This window comes from Nanorana parkeri, unplaced genomic scaffold, assembly GCF_000935625.1.
Source record: "Nanorana parkeri isolate BGI_ZX_2015 unplaced genomic scaffold, ASM93562v1 scaffold958, whole genome shotgun sequence".
NCBI lineage: Eukaryota > Metazoa > Chordata > Amphibia > Anura > Dicroglossidae > Nanorana > Nanorana parkeri.
In genome coordinates, this window is record NW_017307226.1 from 227392 (window position 1) to 247520 (window position 20129).

A 20129-nucleotide genomic window follows, 5' to 3' on the forward strand; every position below is an offset into this window, starting at 1 on the left:
ACTTCTACGCTTGTCTTTGAAGTGGTAGGGAAGCAAGGATCAGAAATTACCCCAGAGACGGCTGTGGTGATCTTTGAAGCTCGGCTTTGATAGCTTTGTGCTTTTCACTTGCTGAGGTTCGGCCGGAGATGAGCAGCGGCTCCCTAGCCGAATAGGGGTAATTAATGCAACCGTAGTTTTAACAGGAGCTGGTGCTGCTTAACAAGAGAATTCAATGAGGACGCTTAGGTTCTGTAACTGCTACAAGACAGGATGAGCTGCTGCATGCTATTACCTTTCAATGCACTACAGAACCCAGGAGGAAAGGCCTGTGTCCTACCGAGGTGCCGATTACAAGGGTTCAAAAGCTAAAACGTCCTCAAAGTAACTCAAAGGGCAAAAAAAGAGATACGAGCACAAAAACGGAACTCCCAGCATCTTTAGATGATAATGTACAAATGGCCACACGCAGGCTACATTTTTTCCTCTCTGAAAGATCAATAAACCTAAAGGCTAGGTTTATATGAGAGGCTTTTGAAAAGACTTAGAAATATCTGAGAAGAGATCCGGACCTTACAGGTGTAAAAATAGGCAAGCTCCTAGAAATAAAACCGTGGTTTACAGAACAAAGCAAAGCGTAAAGGATTGACACTTCTTTAAAGCATACCTAAAGACCTACAAGTTTTGGATAGAGTGGGGGGATGTGATGAAACCCCTGTAAGGTGTTTTTTTTATCGCTGTCTGTGTTGCTGCAGGAGACATTTATCCTCTTTATTGTACGAAGAAGATGGAGAGGCGTTTTCCTGAATGGTAAAGAACCATTTGCGTTTTCATAAAATCCTCTGCAACCCCCTTCCGTTTAACCCCAACTTAATGACATGTAAGAAATGATTTACCATGGAGAGCTCTACTGTTCTGTAATGTTACTCCAATGGAGTTCTGAATGCTTAAAGGAGAACTATGGGGTCAGGGCTTTTCCCCATAGTGCTCCTAAGGGTAACGGGAGGACACAAACTAGCGTGACCCAAAGCTCAGTATACCGCGAGCTACAGCTCGCGGTATCCCGAGATGCCGCAGCTGGGACAGATGCCGCCATTACTGTCTGGATCCACCCAGCTGCGTGAGTGACAGCTGGCTCTGCCTATCTAGAGGCAGAGCCAGCTGTACCCGCCCCCTCCCATGTCCGTTCCGCCAGTCAGCGCTGGAGGATCAGAGCAGGGAGGGGGGAATCCCTGCAGGGAGCCGTGAGTGACAGTCACGGCTCTCTGCACAGATAGATTGAGAAGTGAGCGAGCGGCGGTATGCGTTCGCTCACTTCCCGATCTATTGAGCCGACCTGTGGCAGTCTCATTGTCACAGGTCGGCTAGAACTATGAGGATGAGTGATTTTCACTCGTCTCATAGTTCTCCTTTTAATGACATGTAAAAGATGATTTACCATGGAGAGCAGATATCGTTATCTGCTCTACTATTCGGTAATGGTACTCCAATGGAGTTCTGAATGCTTAATGCAACAGAAAGAACTCACGATTGGAGGAAAGGCCAGTTACAGGACTTAAGTAGGGAATACACAGGTAGATTTTCAAATGAACGTTCTTCCGAAGAATCTTGTTAGAATGTTCGATAATGCCATCAGAGACTTGGCAATTGTCATTTGATTTTGGAATGAATGGAGTTTACCGAATGTAAACCACATTCACTGTTGGACAATTTTTCTAGATCGAAGGAAATTCTAAAATGCTCCTTCAAATTTTTTTCGATCGATTGATTTGACCCCCATTAACCCCTTAATAACAAGGACTTTTTTTTGTCTTTTGCACCCATGTTGTAATCCACATTTTAGGCCTGAAAATTACTTCAAACCCCCAAACATTATATTCTCTGAAAGCCAACACCCTGTAGAATAAAATGATGGTAGTCGCAAATTTTTATGTTGCACGATATTAGCTCAACGTATTATCGAACCCAAACATTTAGAGGGTTATTCACAAAGCTAGCCGAAGGATCAGCCGTAGCTTCGGTTCAGTAGCAGGTCCCTGCTAGCTTCGCCCAATTGTTTCTTTTTTTTTTAATTTTTTTTCTTTTTTTAATAATCTTTAATTTTTATTTTTTTGTTCAAAACCACTTTAAACGTATTCTTTAAAATGTATCATTTATTTATTACCTTTTTTCTCTACTTTTTTTACTGTTTTTCTATTCTGCTCGGTACCAGGGAGTCGAATGCCGCTCGGCAGCATTCGCTATTCACTTACTGCCGTTCGGCCCCTATGAGAATAGGCCGAACGGCAGCGAGTAGCCTGCCAGAGGTTCGGCTCAGCGATCAGGATGTTGGATCAGCTGAGTCGAGCTCCTTCTGCACTTCGGCTCAGCCAAACATGCTGAGCATGTTCGACCGAACCGAAGCCAGCCGATGTACGGCAGAAATCAGCTGTACAAGCCTAAGTGAATAGCCGAACGCTCTATGGTGAGCTCATGTGCCATGGCCCTGCTCCTCTGGGGGACCCGTGACCACGGCACATGAGCTCACCATGGAGCCCATAGAGCAGACGAAGAACGTCCGTTCTTCGTCTGCTCTGTGTGATCACCGAGACCAGAGCGCTGCAATCACAGCGCCACCTGTCTCAGCTGGCAGGAACTGCACAGAACATCTGTTCTGTGTTGGAGGGCAGGTTCCATAAAGAGAACCCGTCACCTCCAAACTATCACATAGGGGCTTGTAATCCCCTATGTGATGGGAAGCATGGAAATAAACGCACACGTCAGGTGACCACGCTGACCAATGAGAAGCACAATTTAGCACAGTCAAATACAGTTTTGATTAGGGATGCCCCGATGCAGAGTATTTGGGCGAGTACTTGTACTCGTCCAAATGCTCCGATACCTTCCCCAATACCGGAACTTCTGGTCAGAGGAAGATTTCCTCTGACCGGCAGTGCAGTAGGGGAACATGGAGCCAGCTTGCTGTGCAATCAGGAAGCGGGGCAGCGACTTATGACCCACCTCCTGGTTTTCTGATTGGCCGGGAAGCCAGCTCCTTGCTGATTGGCTAGGAAGCCGGCTTCCCGGCCAATCAGCATTGAGCTGACTTCCCCGCCAATCAGGTCATTACTCGCCCCAAGGTCTGCTGATTGACCGAGAAGCTGGCTCGATTCTGATTGGCTGGGAAGCCTGTTTCCTAGCCAATCTGAATCAAGCCGGCCAAACAACATGAAGTCGGCTTCCCTGGCAATCAGGAAGCCAGGTAGCATGTAATTAACCGCTGCCCGGCTTCCTGATTGCCCGGGAAGCCTGCTCCATGCCAACATAAGCACAGATACTCGGTATCGGCGAGTACCGAAAGCAAGATATGTGGCTTTAGCCCTTAGACAAGTAGTTTTTAAAAAAAAATTCCACATCCCTGTAATATGATTTTAAAAGTCACAAAGTAAAAGGAAACGTATGCTTTAAGAGATATATTTTTAAATACCTTTTATATCCAGATGTCAGAACCCATGAAACATATTAGAAAACTCACACAGTGCTGATCTCACCCTTCACTGCAGACTTTTTATTCCGTACACAACCCACACAGCACAGCACTAAATACAACAGGGCGAGGTAAAACATCTGCATGCTAATTACACTTCCTGCAGCACCCCGCACTCATTAGAATGTGGCCTTTGGGTCTGAAAGAGCACTGTGTGAGCTATAATCAGTCAGCGGACCTGATTCCCATATTAATGCCTTTCAATGAAGCAGGCAGCTCGGACAAAGCTACTATGTGCTCTACTGGCCAGCTAAACCACCTGCTCCCAGGGGGAAGACCTAGGTTAAGCTTTGTGGCAATCCGGTCCTTAACCCCTTCTGTTGCTGACATGGCAAACTGAAGGTTAAGAAATGAAAGCAAAGTCGATACATCTGCAAAGTCCATTTAAAGACGGAAGGAAAAAGGAAGGAAGGAAAAACAATCACAAGTAAGCATACTTAAGCTGGCCATACACATAAATATTATCTGCAGACTTTCTATGGTCAGATGGAAAAAGTGCAACAGATTCCTCCATCTACGCTAAGCTGTGTGGATGGAGGAATCTCCCGCTGGGTCAAGCTTCAGTATCTTGCTAGTCAGCCCAGCTGGTTCTCAAAATACCTGAAAAATGCCTGCAATGCTTTGACAGGCAGCGGGCTGACCAGCAAGATACTGAAGCTTGGCCCAGTGGGAGATTCCTCCGCCCACACAGTTCAGCGTAGATAGAGGAATCTGTTGCACTTTTTCCATCTGATCATATAAATCTGCAGATAACCTATAGGTGCATGGCCGGCTTAAATCTCAGGTTAAGTGTGCATGCTGCTTGTGAGAAGCAGAACACAAGGTGACAGTTTTTCGCATAGTAACGCTTGTTCCTTAGAGCAGCGGTTTGTGAATGCTGATAGAGGTTCACTAATAAATATTTTCATAATTAGGACAACAGTCTACCATTAAAAAGGAGGCCCACCCAAAGTCCAGACGCTGAAAGCTGCTGCAGGTACCTCAAGGTCAGGGGGAGGCAAACTCCAGCTGTAGTGAAACTAAAAATCCCACCATGCATCTGCCTCTTGCAGTCATGCCTGTGGCCGTCAGGGTCTGGCAATGCCTCATGGAATTTGTAGTTCAGCAGCTGAAGGGACAGAGTCTGCCTACCCCTGATCTAGGTGATTGCATTTTATACCCGTTAGCAGCAATTTTGCGAATATGTTTCTATAAAGCTGGCCTATAGCAGCCTTAAAAGAGAACTATGGGATAAGTGTTTTTCCCCATAGTTCTCTTGAGGGTCACGGGAGGACACATACTAGCGTCCTCCCGTGACCCAGAGCTCAATGTGACAGTATTCATTGTTTCTCTAGTCAGCGCTGGAGGATCGGAGCGGGGAAATCCCTGCGGGGAGCTGCGAGTGACCTTCACGGCTCTCTACAGGGACATGATCGATAAGTGAGTGAGCAACGGTATGTGTTCACTCACTTCCCGATCTATTGAGCCGACGTGTGAAAGTCTCATTGTCACACGTCGGCTCGAACTATGATGAAAGGAAATCACTCACCTCATAGTTCTCCTTTAATGTGGCTCTTTATTCCACAACTTCTGTACAGTACAGGTGCTGGAGGTGTTAATTCTAAAAGCCAATTACATGAGCACAGCGGGCTGTGAATAATATAAACTTTCATTCATTACTGGTAACAAGAGCATTTTTTAATCCTTAAACCTATTCATTAATTATTATTTGGCCTTTTTGTTCTTCCGCAAATTTAGGGAACACTTATACTTGGGTAACCTCAGAGTGATTCTGGAGCGACAGTAATATATACGCCAGAGAAGCAGGAAGATGGGAGATGAGCAAACTGCACTGGCGCTTCTGTAAATATCACAGCCGCCTCTGTGAGATAGTGTTTACTGTGACTTTCTGTGACCTCAAGATCGAACTACTGTTGTCGCCAGTTAAGGCCAACACACCAGAAAAGCAAAAGGGCATGACAACCTGCGCTAAGGGGCAAGAAGAGTAGAAGATGAAGACTGTCACAGACTGTATTTATGTATTCTAGAGATCCTCTCCATCTTCTGTGTCTTGCTAAAGGGCACGTAAAGACACAGTGTGACATTAATACTTATCAATGGGTCTATTACACAGCTGAATGACGGGGTTTGTACTTAACAGGAAGCTGCATCGGTGGAACTATGATAGCTGCAAGTTCTGGCAAATTTTTAAAGGTCTAGGCTCTGGAGTTCTAATTTCTACCACTACTTTACTACTTCTTAAAGGAGAACTATGGGTTCAGGGCTTTTCCCCATAGTTCTCCTAAGGGTCACGGGAGAACACAAACTAGCATTCTCCCGCGACCCAAAGCTCAGTATACTGAGACGCCGCAGCCGCAACGGAGTGACAGCTGGCTCTGCGTGAGTGACAGCTGGCTCTGCCTAGCTAGAGGCAGAGCCAGCTGTGCCCGCCCCCTCCCCTATCCGTTCTGCTAGTCAGCGCTGGACACGGGAGGGGGGAATCCCTGCAGGGAGCCGTGAGTGACAGTCACGGCTCTCTGCAGGGATAGATTGAGAAGTGAGCGAGCGCCGGTATGTGTTCGCTCACTTCCCGATCTACTGAGCCGACAAGTCTCATTGTCACAGGTCGGCTCAGATTATGAGGTGAGTGAAAATCACTCACCTCATAGTTCTCCTTTAATCTCTAACCCAGAACAGGTTATGCAGCTGGGAGCGTATACGTTTCAGACTTTACAAGCCACATGCTTGTTATGGGTCAGAGATTCATTAGGTAGTGATCCAAGATCAGGCTCTGGAACTGTAACTTTAAAATGTTCACCCCTAATGGGTCTCGCCTGCCATGCTTATTTATAATCAATTAACCACTTGCTGACCGCGGTGTTAAACCCCCTTCCTGGCAGGGACATTTTTCAGTATTCAGCTCTGCGGTACTTTGACTGACATTTATTCCATCATATAACGCTGTACTGAAATTAATTTTATACAATTTTTTAGGGTTAGTTTGAGCTTTCTTTTGGTGGTATTTAAATCACAGCTGGGGGTTTTATTTTTTACTATATAACAAAAAGAGTACCGGAAAAAAAAAGTTTTCTGTTTATTATGTTAGGAAACATTTATTATCACCCAATTGTTTGGTAAAATCAGTTTAGTGTTATCAGTGATTAATGGCCTGAGGATTATTGCTCTCACTGCGATGTTTGCGGTGATATGTAACAAGTGCTGCGTAATTGGCTCAATCGTCGTTTTTTTAGTGTAGGCGCTCCTAACGCATTTTTGCACATCTATGTGGGGGACTTTAAAAAAATGTTGTGGGTTTTTTGTGTGTGTGTGTGTACATTTGTATTTTACACTTAACTTTATTGTTATCACATAGGGGGATAAGAATCCCCCTATGTGATATCACATTACAGTGACAGGTCCCCTTTATGTAGACATCAGGTGTCTCTAAGACCCACAATGTCACCTAGGGACCCCAGAGAAGCTGATGAAGCACAGATCTGCTTCATCAGCTTCTCTCCGGTTTCTGTACCGGAGAGTGACAGAGGAATGTGGAAGTGATGTAGTAAACATCACTTCCTGCATTCAGAGACTGGGGAGGAGAGCGGAGGGAGATTGTGTACTGAACTCTCTCCGTTATCAGTGCACGGAGCCACATCGCCCATCCCGGATCGGACGCCCGGGATTGCAGGGACGGCGACCACGAGAAGAGGTAAGGAGGGGGGCTCACAGAGACATGCATCATACAAGCGATCGGGCGTCTTTACAGATGACGGACCGCTTCTATGTGAACGGCCATCGCTGGCTGTTTAAAATTCTGGCGGTTTAAAGACGCCCACCCACATCCAGAAGACTCCCGTTTGTGAACGTTCGGCGGACGGGAGATGGTTAAAAACCCTTACAAAGAACTGAAATGGCCTTTTAGTTGGCACTACAAAAGTTTTGACCAATTTTCACTGCAATTTCTGTTACCTGAATTAAAACAAATTGAAATGATGAATGACATTTGAAAATGATGTAAAGCTCTACAGTAGAGAAGAGTCTGGGCTTGATGTGAACCCAGTTCGCCTGCGTTTGCCCAAGCCCGCTCAAATCTCTGACTACCACTTCCTCCTCCAGACCCAATCAATGTCGGATGTTGCGGTGGGGGCATTGACTGCCCATTGTGACGTATAGCAGTGAAGCGGGGAATGCACTGGGTCAGGAGTAGAGGGTGGCGGTCAGAGTTTTGAACAGACTTGGGGCGAACTCAGGCCAAGTCCAGCCTTATTACTACTATACAGCCTTAGGAGATCAATCCCGTATCCAGCAGGAGCAGCACTTTTTTTTACTGAAAAAGCCAACCCGCCAGGTGCCTCCTGCATAGGTCAGGAGCTCTCTGGAATCCTGCTGGAATAGATTACAGAGAGCTCAGAGTAAGGTAAATCAAGGGCTCCGGTTATAAAGCCTTACCACATCCATACCTCTTCTCTTAAAATAAAGCCATGTGCTTTAAAAATTCACATTGTGCTCCACAAATGAATGGATTAAGAAACAAAACAAAAACGGGAACAGACCCTGCCATGAATAGGACTAAAAAAATGCAGAACGTGGTGTGGAGTAACTGCAGTGTTCAGCGGAGAGTGGTATCTGCTCTCCTCTATATATAGTCCTCTTAGTGACCAATCAGCCATCATTCCCGGATAACAAAGGCTGACTGATTTCACCTGAGACTACTCATTACTGATAAGTCAGCTCTGCTCACCTTGCCATCTTCTGTGTAAACATTTTCATTGTAACCCTTCACGATGGTGCGATCAATAAACAGACTGCGCATCACTACAATCACTTTCAATACTTTGCCCAACGTCACCTGCAGTGAGAGAACAGAGAAGACAGTTAACCTAAGCAGATAATGGAAGTAAAGGTCTCAAACTATATAACTATGTAACAGAGGGGGCCTGATTGGAGGAGGTAATTCCCTTTTCCCAAATTCACCTGAGAAAGTGGAATTACCCTTTAATCCGGGTCCTTTATATCCGCCTGGTGGCCATGCACAGTCAAATATCGGCTGAACAATTCCGCAGAAGTTCTCATCATGTGACTTATGACCTAATACTGCAAATATATTAGAATATTTCATTAATGTTGCATTTGTAACAAACACATAACGCACTCTTTAATCTGAAACGCTTCAGCCACAACTGTTACATAGTTAGTTGGGTTGGAAAGAAAAAACACAACGCATTCAACCTATAGAGAAAAACAAAAAAAGGAATAGGAAACCCTTCATAAACAGATTGTAAGCTCCAATGTCTTGTCTTGTCTTGAATTGTATTGTGATTGTAATGTCTTCCTTATATTGTAAAGTGCTGCGCAAACTGATGGCGCTATATCAATCCTGTATTATAATAATATGCCTACAGTTACCACAGCTGATCCGGATGAAGGCCAAAACAAAGCACTATAAGCATGGTTCAATTTGCTCCAACAGAGGAAGCATGTCCTTGCTGATCCCCTACGGCAATCAGATATTCCCTGGATCAACAATTTCTGGGGTTATGGATAGAAAATGAATACATATGCGAAGGTTAAACCTCTTTTCCTCTACATGTAAAGAGTGCCCCGTTGTCCTTTGCAGTGACCCCTAAGTGAATAATTTTGCACCAAGTTCACTATATGGAATGTTTCTGTACATTTATACCTGATTAAGCTGTATAGTTTAGTGTTAATCTGTGAATGGTAGTAATTGACCACATCTATATATGTGTATAAATGAATCCTCCCGTCTAATAACCTCCACTCTATGAATAAGCTCATTGGTAAAGGAGAACTATGAGGTGAGTGAAAATCACTCATCCTCATAGTTTGAGTCGACGTGCGACAATGAAACTGTCACATGTCGGCTCAATAGATCTGGAAGTGAGCGAACACATACCGTCGCTCGCTCACTTCTCGATCATCTCCCTGCAGAGAGCCGTGACTGTCACTCACGGCCCCCTGCAGGGATTCCCCCCCTCCCCTGTCAGATCCTCCAGTGCTGACTGGAGGAACAGACGGGGGAGGGTACAGCTGGCTCTGCCTCTAGATAAGCAGAGCCAGCTGTCACTCACGCAACTGGGTGGATCTCGACAGCATTGTTGGGATCTGTCCTGGCTGTGGCGGTCTCAGTATACCGCAATCTGTAGCTCGCGATATACTGAGCTTTGGATCACGGGAGGACGCTAGTATATGTCCTCCCGTGACCCTTAGGAGAACTATGGGGGGAAAATACTTACGCCATAGTTCTCCTTTAAGTAAAACGCAAGACATTTCACTCAGCACACTAGAGGGCGGAGTTTCGGGTGATCTTACCTTTGCATCGGATAGATTAATAGACTTTACTTTGGAGTGCAGCTTCCCTTTTCTCCTTATTGTTGGAGTGTCAAGCAGATGACGGACTGCTTGGGGAGCCAGAACCCTGTAGGTGTGGGTGCACAGATACATTATCTGTAAAGAACATTGGGGTTTTTGGGCATATACTGTGTATTAGTTGAGTCACACCAAACCATTAAGTTACTTTATAGCATAGTCATATTACCTGGCAGTTAGTAGAACTGTTTGGGCTGACCAATTAAAATTTGACTGTGTATTATCCGCTTTTGGGTTATCGGCACAGGAATAAATAAATTCAGACTCCCTCAAGTAGTCAAAATGTCCCTGCTAAAGCCACAGAGTGAATCAGCTGGAGAAAGTAAAATGAAAAAACGACTTTAGGGGCAGAAATATTTGATCTTAATTACTGTGCATTAAGGGAAATCTTTCTGAGTATTAATGAGTTCTGGCAGTTAATCTGCATTTAGGAACTAATATTATTTTTGCTTGTTACATGGATTTCTCCGAATGCGTCGGGGACAAACAAATCCAGGTTCTGTCTGTCCATCTGGTAAAATAATAAGCCAATGAAGTATGGCGGATATTTGTATTCAGCTCAGGTCTATGAGGCTGGCAGGAGGATAAAGGCCCTTTTATCCTAGAAGACTGATGGAATGAGCCGCTTGGCACAAAGACCCATTTCTTCCACGTGCTGGACTGCCTGCCCAAGCGTGCCGTGTTGTTGTGCCAGTGCAGACGGGCAATTTCTTCCTGGGGGTCGCTGACTCCATCAGTGGCTGCTGAATAGAGCTGGCCCACTATGTGCCTAGATGGCAGACCGCTAGACAAGCTCTGAGCTGCTAAACGGGTCCCGACAACTAATAGGGATGTGTTTAACTGTCCCACTATAATATAGGCACTTGCCAGCGGAGACTCACTGCTGGCAGGCTGACCTTGTTTTACAGTTGTGGATCTCAAAGTGTTTTTTTTCCTCTTTATAACTTGTGTTTACACTGGGAAATCTATAGTTCTGGTTCATAGTAATGTAGCTCCTATACATTACAGGAAGTTGTTAGATGTGCAGACGAGGAGTGGGTCTGGCTCGTAGTACTGTACCTCTTGTACATTACAGGAAGTTGTTAGACGTGCAGATGAGGAGTGGGTCTGGTTCATAGTACTGTACCTCCTGTACATTACAGGAAGTTGTTAGACGTGCAGACGAGGAGTGGGTCTGGTCCGTAGTACTGTACTTCCTGTACATTGCAGGGAATTGTTAGACGAGGAGTGGGTTTGGCTCATAGTACTGTATATTACAGGAAGTTGTTAGACGTACAGACGAGGAGTGCCTGCCTCTTCTTCCGGGTCTGGTACTGTACATTACATTACAGGAAGTTGTACAAACATCTGTCCAAGTTGCATTTAAAGTAGAACTCCATGCAAATGTTATTTTTTTAGCTTTGGTTAGTATGGCGTTGGGTTAGGGCCACTGTGAGCACAGCAAAACAAACATTACAGGGGGTTAACCCTTCCCTATGCTATCCAAAACGAAAATCATTTGTTTTTCATTTTTTGTGTGGCTGAAGTTGCACTTAAAAAATGTACCTGTTCCAACTTACATACATATTCAACCTGGGATCAAACCTGCAGTCCCTATCTTGTTTGTAACCCGGGGACTGCCTGTATTTATCATTTTTTCTCAAAAAGAGGATGAGCAATGAGGTCCCCCTGCTTTTCTTTCCATCTCTGCCCACTTGTAGTTTTGACTGTTCCAGCCTATTGTGTTGTGGTTCACAGGCGTTGTAGGTCCACGGTGCTGGTGTTGGCTAGCACCAATAAATGCAATAATGGATTTATAAAAATAAAAAGCCCAGGTTCCAGGTTGTGTGTTGCATTTATAGTGCGTGTAAAACCTTTGCCCTCACAGGAGTTTTTGCCGTAAGGTGCACATATGCAGAGCAGATTTGCATGTCATGACAGACTTACCTTGTGATATTTACCAATTTCTCACAAGGCAGAGGCACTACAGCCTGTATTACACCATATGAGAAAAGGCAGCTAGGCATTTCCAAAAGATCAGAATCTAATAAGTGATTTCGGTACGTGCTATATGTAGCATTATCTAAAAGTTGAGTTTTATAGACGATGTCTTGTAACCGGCATTACTTCACAGCGAAGCAAGTGCAACGCCAAAAAGAGATGCAGACTCAAGTCGGCTCACTCTCTTTTTTACATAGGCATGTAAACAGCAACACGTACAGCTGTCAAGAAAAACCTTCTGCTCTGAATATTCTATAGAGAAAGTGGTGTCATTTTAATTAAGTCATTTGGTAATAAAATTACAAGTTCTATTACTGATACATTCTATTTACAATAAGATTAGCATAATATAATTTAAGTAAACACTTGCAACATCAGGACTGCTGGAGGGCCAACAAAAACGTGTTTTGAAAGCAATCCTGGCAGTGTCTTTCGCTTTTTCTGGCCCTCCTCCCTTTCTCCGAATTAATTCCCGATGCAGGGAGGGTATGCAGGTGGCACAGGGACTTTGCGTGTCACCCCATCAGGACAGCTAATAAAGTGTGACACCACCTTGGCAGCGAAGGGGATGGAATGACAGATTGACATCTCTGAAAGCCCCAGCGGTGAAAGAAAAGAAAAACTCTCTCAATAATGGGGGAGCATGAAATATAGATGCATCAGAACACTTCTGCCGCCCACAGCTGATGTTGTTAAATCCCCAAACAATTTTCTGCCCAGTGCCCTGCTAAAAGTTGCAGGTCACCAGATAATTATCCCTTTCTTGTCCTTCTGATGCACAGTAGGCTAAATGGCCTTGGAAGACCAAAACACAAACGGCAGGAAGCAATCCGTTGTGTGTACTGCCAGGAATGGCACACATGGGGTGTCAGATGTACAGACTGCTTGTGATCTAATTGTATTTCAGAGATCCTTGGATGCAGAGGTGCTGCAATAGTTCCTTTGTACTGTCAGAATTCCAATCTGGATTGGGAAGAACGCAAGATTTCACAGCTGGCCATAGATGGAGATACCGGATAGTTTAGTACCTTGTATCTTTTGAACAACAAAGCTAGGCCAACTCTGCAGAGCCCAGAGGTAACAGCTTGCTTGTAAACCATGGTTTTCCTTTTACATTGGTGGTAGATTTTGCCAATAACCAAAGTTTTTGGTACTCTGAAGATACCCAGAAGAACTCAAACCAAAGCATCTACTACAACCACCTTGAAATGTTCAATAAGAGAATCCCAGAGCATAGCAGGGGATAATTGGTGTTCAATCAGTTTTTATTATCTTTTTTAACAGAATTCGAACAATTCGTTATCAAAACTCAACATGTAAAAACATGACAGCGGGAGACAAGATGATGAGAGTAAAACATCAGTGGACTGGTATTGGCATCCGAAGACAATTATACATGGTGCCAAAGGTCAGACAAAATAGCATATATATCCAAGGCACTTAAAGTGTGTGAGAGGGTCATAGCATAAGGGGCAGCAGGGGATAATTGACACAACATCATATCTACAGCACTAATACGGTAACATTGCATACTATGGTGTTGGGTGGCTATGAACAACATGCTAAAGGACAGAGTTCAGGCATGTGGAAAGACAGAGCTGAGACTCTCTACAGAAATAATTGTAACCTTAGCAATCTTAAGCTGGGTACACACGGAGCGTATTTGTTACACGGGTGGACCTATCCCCTCCTGGAGAAGTCGGTCATTACATTAAAGGGAAGTGGGGGAAACGTATGCCAATGCCAATCAGTGGGAGTTTCGTTCATCCACGTTGTTAGCGTGGATGGAGGTATCTGTCATTTTTTTTTGTTCAGGCTGAATAAAAAAAAAAAATAGAACCGTGTGTACCCAGGTTTAGTCAGGGGTCATATTGAAGAGGGGAACATTGATAAACAAAGAACCTACTGCACAAAATTACAGGCAGTATTGAACCATTGTAACTGCTTGAAAACATAACTCCAAAAAGCTTTTGTCGTATATTATTAGTCAATATGGGTAGATGGAAAAGGTCCTGCTGTATAAAAAAGAAGTTATCAATGGGTTAATGCATTATTATTCTGATGCCTGAATTAGATCCGGAAACACCGACTATACCAAGGGAATCAACTTGTAGTTCTGTGCTGTACTCATTATATTGTTTTACAACAAAGCTATGAATTTCAAGCATGTAAAAGTCCAAAGGGAAATGCTCCAGATCCTTATTAATAAGGAAACAATAGCCTCCAAGCTTGGATCTTACCTGCGCATTACTTCTGCTGCTCTGAAACACACTTGCATCACTCACTACTGCCATTGGATCCTGTATGAAAATATTTCTAGCCCATACAAGACCTAACCATTGGCAAGAGAAAGGTCATCCTGAACCTTCTCTGCTGATAATTGGCCATTCAAAGTCTGTCCTGGCTTCTGGTTATATTAAAGTCCCACTGCAGCTATTTTTAGTTTTGGACAGCGCAGGGTATGGCTAAAACTTATAACAACTCTCTATGGCTGCCTATGTCCTACGTTTAGCAGATTTCTCCTCACTTCCTGTTCGACTGGTTTTAGACAGAACAGGAAATGATGGGGAATCTCCTAGAAGATACGTACAGCAATAAAATTACTTTTTCTAATAGAATGTGAAAGGATTAGATCTACTTTCTCTTTTTATGCCTCCTTCACACGAGAAACGGCCGGCAGGTACAGCTCTGTGCTGCGTGTACGACCGTATCGGGCAGCTCCCGAGAAGGACAGGTGCTGCGTGTGATTAGTACGCAGCCCCCGTCCTTCTCTATGGGAGTACGTGGCCGTACACCGCCCTACGCTCACCCACCCTGCACGTCCGTGCGGGTGTCCATACTCGTACGCCAGCAGGATGGATCCTGTCTGCGTCCGAGACAGGACACCCGCACCCATACGGGCCTGCACTTGGGGTATGGGGGCATACGGCCGCATACTCGCAAGAGAAGGACAGGGGCTGCCTACTAATCACACGCAGCACCTGTCCTTCCCGGGAGCTGCCCGATACGGCCGTGCGCGCACCACGGAGCTGTACGTGCCTGGCTTTTTTTTCCGTGTGAATGAGGCCCTAATGTCTGTGTCTTCATTGTGAGAATTACCTTTGTTTTGTGTCTAAGTGGAAGGTCACAGAACAGATTTCCCCTCAGTTTTTGTTCCGAGATCCTCCTCTTGGATAGTAGACGAGGGCAAGTATACCCACCAGTGAGGACACAGCCAACAATATAAAGCAATTCTAACCTTTTCACACTCTACTAGAAAAAGTGTTTATATTACTGTCTGTGTCCCTTCTGGTAGAATTCCCCTCACTTTCTCTTCTGTCTGACAGTCATCCAAGAAGTGTGAAGTGAATAAATATCTCCTGAATCAAAGACATAGATGGGAAAAAAAAAAACTCGACATAAGTTCCATCTCTTCTCTACTTGACAGAGACAGAGCATTTAAAACCTGTGAGAGGTTGTAACTCTTCCCTATCTTATCTAAACCACAGGGCACAAAGTTTGTCTGGAATTGGGTTTTACAGTAAATCTGTGACAAGTTTTTGAGCATTTATATATTTAAATGTTATAAACAAACAGTAAATGAACTTTAAGACAAATCATCACTGACCCCCTGCAGACTGCAGGCACTACCACTGCGCAGTGCCTCAAAGTCCACAGCTAAGGCACAGATGTTGTCCAAGTCCTCTCATCAGCTTAGTGCCCCCAGAGCACTTACTCTATGCTTACATTACAGATTTCAGATCGAATTAGACATTAAAGAAGGGAGAAAGGCTGCTGAGTCACTGCTGACAGGGGGAGCAAAGAGAGCTGAGCTGCTGAGAGAACAACTTGGATGACTCAGAGCTTTTGCTGTGAACTTTGACAGCACTCACAGCTACAGAGATCATTGAGGGCTATCCATTTTATAGCAGCAACAAGAACTGCACTTCCTTCATACACTAATAAAAAAAAAAGCTACAGACTGTGCTTGAAGCTGATACATTTCAGCTAGGGACACTTAAAGTGACATTAAACCCTCAGATTTTTTAACATAAAACAATACTGTAATGTGTGCCTTACTGTAATCCGTGGTAGTTTCCCTTCTCTTTGCTGCTCTTCCTTTTAAATCCGTATCTCTTCTCATGCTGGGGGAGAACTTCCCTTTGCAGCTGAGTGCCTCTTCCTGTAGTGCTGGCTCAGGTTGTGAACCTACACACAGACACCATGTATCCATTCCAGAGACAAGGCAGTCTGCTGCAAAACAGAAGTTCTGCCCAGCATGAGAACAGATACAGATTTAAAAGGAAGAGCAGCAAAGAGAAGGGAAACAGCCATGGATTACAGTAAGGCACACATTACAGTATTGGTTTATGTTAGAAAATCTGAGGGTTTAATGTCACTTTAATGCTCCTCACCCCACTTCGCTATGAAGGTGTTGCTGTGGATATGACATACTAGAAAAAAATGGTCACGGAGGAACACAAATGTATGTTTCTCTTTGGGTTCAGTAGGCAGGTTCTTCATTACAGCTTGAAAGTTCCAGAGATCTGGAAGTGAAGATACTGCTTGGAAGAGATCACAACCAGCTGACGTGGTCTGGGCAGATAAACATGATCAGAAAGCACAGGAAGGTTATTATTGGGACAATTTAGCCCCCAACTGGGAATTGGCCCCACGCTAACCAACAACATATAAGAACAGTGATATACTACAATTGTCTTTGGAATGGCCTGGAGAACCTAAGAAGAGCTGAAAGTGATATTAAAGGTGTTGTTGTGCTGATGAAAGCACTTACAATGGATGCTACTTCTAGATGTCTAACAGTTCTAGTTTCCTGCAGAATCAGCTGGTCTCCTGAGCTCTGGCCCGGATATCCTGTTTAAGAGTGGCTCCTTTCCCTTGCAGGGTTCTGTGGAGCCACCCTTGTGTGTGCTAGTAAGTTGTGTGTCTCTCCACAAACACAGCAAGGCAACACCATCCCCTCCTTCTTCCCTTCTCCAAGCTAGTAGATGGTCAGCTGCTGGGGAATGCTCTGTCCCTTGTAATCTTGTACTGGATGGGAAGTTTAGGGAAGCTGAGCTAAGTGAGTTGGAGCTATATGTGCAGAAACACGATGACTAAGTGCTTGTGCAAAAATGTAAAGTATTACTTTTTGCTGGGAAATGTATATTTGTTTGATCTCAATTCCTAATTAGAGGTGCACCGAAATGAAAATGTTAAAACCGAAACAAAAGCGAAATGAAAAAAAAAACTTTCAAATTTTACAAAATATGTTTTTTGTTTATAAACTTTTAATTTTGTTTATATTTTATTTTTATTTATTTTATTCAATATTTTTATTTTTTACTTTTCTTTTAGGGGCTTCGGGGAAATATTGGGGGTCTAAACAGATTCCTGATATTTCCCTTTTAAAATAGAAAAAGAGAATGAGAACACAGAGTCTCTTTTTCTGTATCCCCTGTTATAAATGAACAGGAATCCTCTATGCGGAGTGTTCCTGTTCATTCATAAACTGAGGACAGAGTATGTTTACAATATTCTCAGTTATGAATGAATGGGAATTACATCACCTCCTGTTCATTCATGATTGTGGATCTAGTAACCATACTCTGTCCTCAATTATTTACACTCAGTGATCACTGCTCGTGAGTGTTTAAAGGATTAATATTACTTTACATCTAATGCCAAGGAAAAGTCACTGCACACTGACATCACCACAAAAGTTTGGTTGAAGATGCTTTTCTTAGAGTATCTATCCAAAACAAAAAAACAGTTTTGAGGATTTAAAAACATTTTCAATTTGGAGATTTCCTTTCACATCCTGTGCTTGAGATAGAAAGTAAAGCAAATCTCTTAGACTTTTTTTTTTTAAACCCGAACAGGTTTCCCAATTTTCTCTTGTCTTCAATTTTCCAGTGACGACCATAAGATTTAGGATATCCCTTTTTTGTACCGGCGACAATGGTGACTAGGACAAAAAGAACAGGTGACTCTCTTTTCTCCGGGGACACACACAGTAACCTGAAATATATTAAATCCCTTCTCTACACTATCCAAAACTAAAAAAGTTTTTACTTTAAATGCGATTTATAGAAACCCTGTCCGATCAAAAGACCAGTTCCGTGTGAGAGAAGAGGTAGCCTTTAACTCCTGCCATCCCTTCATTCCAGCACTGCAACCTTTGTAAGTCTCTTCCACATTTAACACATTTAGGAGTGTCGGATGCCTGAATCCACTGCCACATACTGTAGTTCTCTCCTCTTACCCCTATGTTACTGTGGAATAAATGTACATTATTGTGATGAAATGGAGGGGAGGTACGAGATGCAGGCTGCCAGATAGATTAGTATGCTATCTTTTGTCTTGTAGGGAGCTGGCCTTTTGATTAATTTAAAGACGTGGAAGGGTCTCTCTAAGGTGAAGACTTGGACAAAAAAAAAACAATGAAGCAAGCATTTATTATAAAAAGAATAAAGAAAAATGTAGACCAGATAACCAATCTAATGCCAGAACCTAACTGGAAAAATTCCCCCACCCACTACTGAATACTAATAATAGGTGGCCCTCCATATTGCTAGCACAATCTTATAGTCAGACATATGAATGAAACCTGGTAAATGTGTCTGAGATTTCTGCTATCGTTACAATGTCAAGCAAGGACGATCGGCATACTTTTGTCAAGTGATTTAGAACAAGGGAATGCGCTACGCAAACTACAGCGGGATCGAAGGAGCATTTACAGCCTTAGGAGTCACTTTGATGTTTCAAAAATGTAAGGTGTTGAAATATTAATTAAGTGCACGTTACAATACAGCTCTTTAAAAATATCTTGTCATGAGCAACTTTCAAGGAAGGTTCGAGAATTGCTTGGACTTTCCTCTCAATCGCTAAATGGCCTAATTATTTCCAAAACATCTCTCGTTTGACAAGGAATCTTCTGAGAAAAAGTTTTCCTGACGGGCTCTGAGGTTTGTGCGTTTCTTAAACTCCGGTGACATTGTGCTTGGCTGGGAAGAGAATTGTGCTGGCACTTATAAATATACATTTTGTTACATCAGTCTCTGTAATGAGCAAGAGGCACTTGCAGCTAATTCACAGTGATCGCTGCTGGGAAACTACAAAATGAGACCTATACCAAAGAGGTCTGCTGTTCATCTGCTCCCCAGCCTAAAGGGATCGGGTATCAAAAACTGACTACACGTAGAAAGACCAGATGATTTACTAAATGTGCAACTGTGTATGTAGCAAGGGGGAGTGACAGACTGAATTGGCTGGATGCCAGGCAGTAGGATCCTAGGCAGCCAGTCAGAATTTAGAAAACAAAATTTGGATTTTTGTGCCATTTTTCTTGGAGTCCACTTGAGGGACACAGGAAGTCCTAAACCTTCGGGTTATACTTCTGCCCACAGAAGGACTGAACACTGGCAAACAAAAAAAACCTGTAGGGAAGCTCAGGATAAACCCCTCCTACTACCAGCATGCATCAGTTTTGTAGCAAAGCAGTACAGACAGTGTGATCATAAAGATAGAGTGTTGGGACATGTGCCCCTCAACGGGCTCCAAGAAAAGGATTTTAAGGTTAGCACAAAAACCCTATTTTCTTTCTCATTCATTGAGGGACACACAGTCTTTGAGATGTCCAAAAACAGCCCAACTGATGGATGGGCAACACAGCAAACTCCAAAAGGCCCAAGAAAAAACCAACAGAACCGGGGACTGACTGCAGCTCAGAGAGCCAATGCATGAGCTTATTGCTGAAGCTGGCATGAGATGAGGCTGAGAAAAATCAGATGGTGGCCTTGAAAATCTGAAAAAAGTTGCCTGATGTCAAAAAACCCAAGAAGCACTCACAGACTTAGAGTGTGCCTTAACAGGAAACTCAATCATGATCATAAGCTTGGATGATGTCTGCCTGAGTCAGATGGTGGAACGAGAAGCTGGTGCACCCTTTCAAGGTCTATCCATCCAGACAAAGGAGGGAAGTTTCCTTTTGGTGAACTGCAGCCATCTGGAAGAACAGAAACCACCTTAGGCAAGAAAGAAGGGCCAGGCTTCAACAACACATTGTCCCTATGCAAAACCAGAAAGTTTCTTGCAGAATAAGGGTGTCAGTTCAGACACTTGTCTCGAAGAGGTTATAACTGCAGGAAACACTACCTTGAGGGGAAGGAGTGGGGAGAGGCATGTTTCTAATGGGTTCAAGGGGTAGAGAGAGGCATGTTTCTAGTGGGTTCAAAAAGCGGTTTCTGAAGAGCAGAGAGAACCAGACCCCACTGAGTCACAGGGGAAGCAATGGGGG

General features: G+C 43.8%; 1 protein-coding gene across 1 annotated transcript in view; it reads right to left on the reverse strand.

The window, feature by feature from the left end:
* MED27 (mediator complex subunit 27) overlaps window positions 1–20129 on the reverse strand; it is a 282147-nt gene that overhangs the window by 32656 nt on the left and 229362 nt on the right. The window contains exon 5 of the mRNA XM_018566530.1: window positions 8226–8333. Within this exon, the coding sequence (XP_018422032.1) occupies window positions 8226–8333 (108 nt within the window). The remainder of the gene's footprint in view (window positions 1–8225; window positions 8334–20129) is intronic.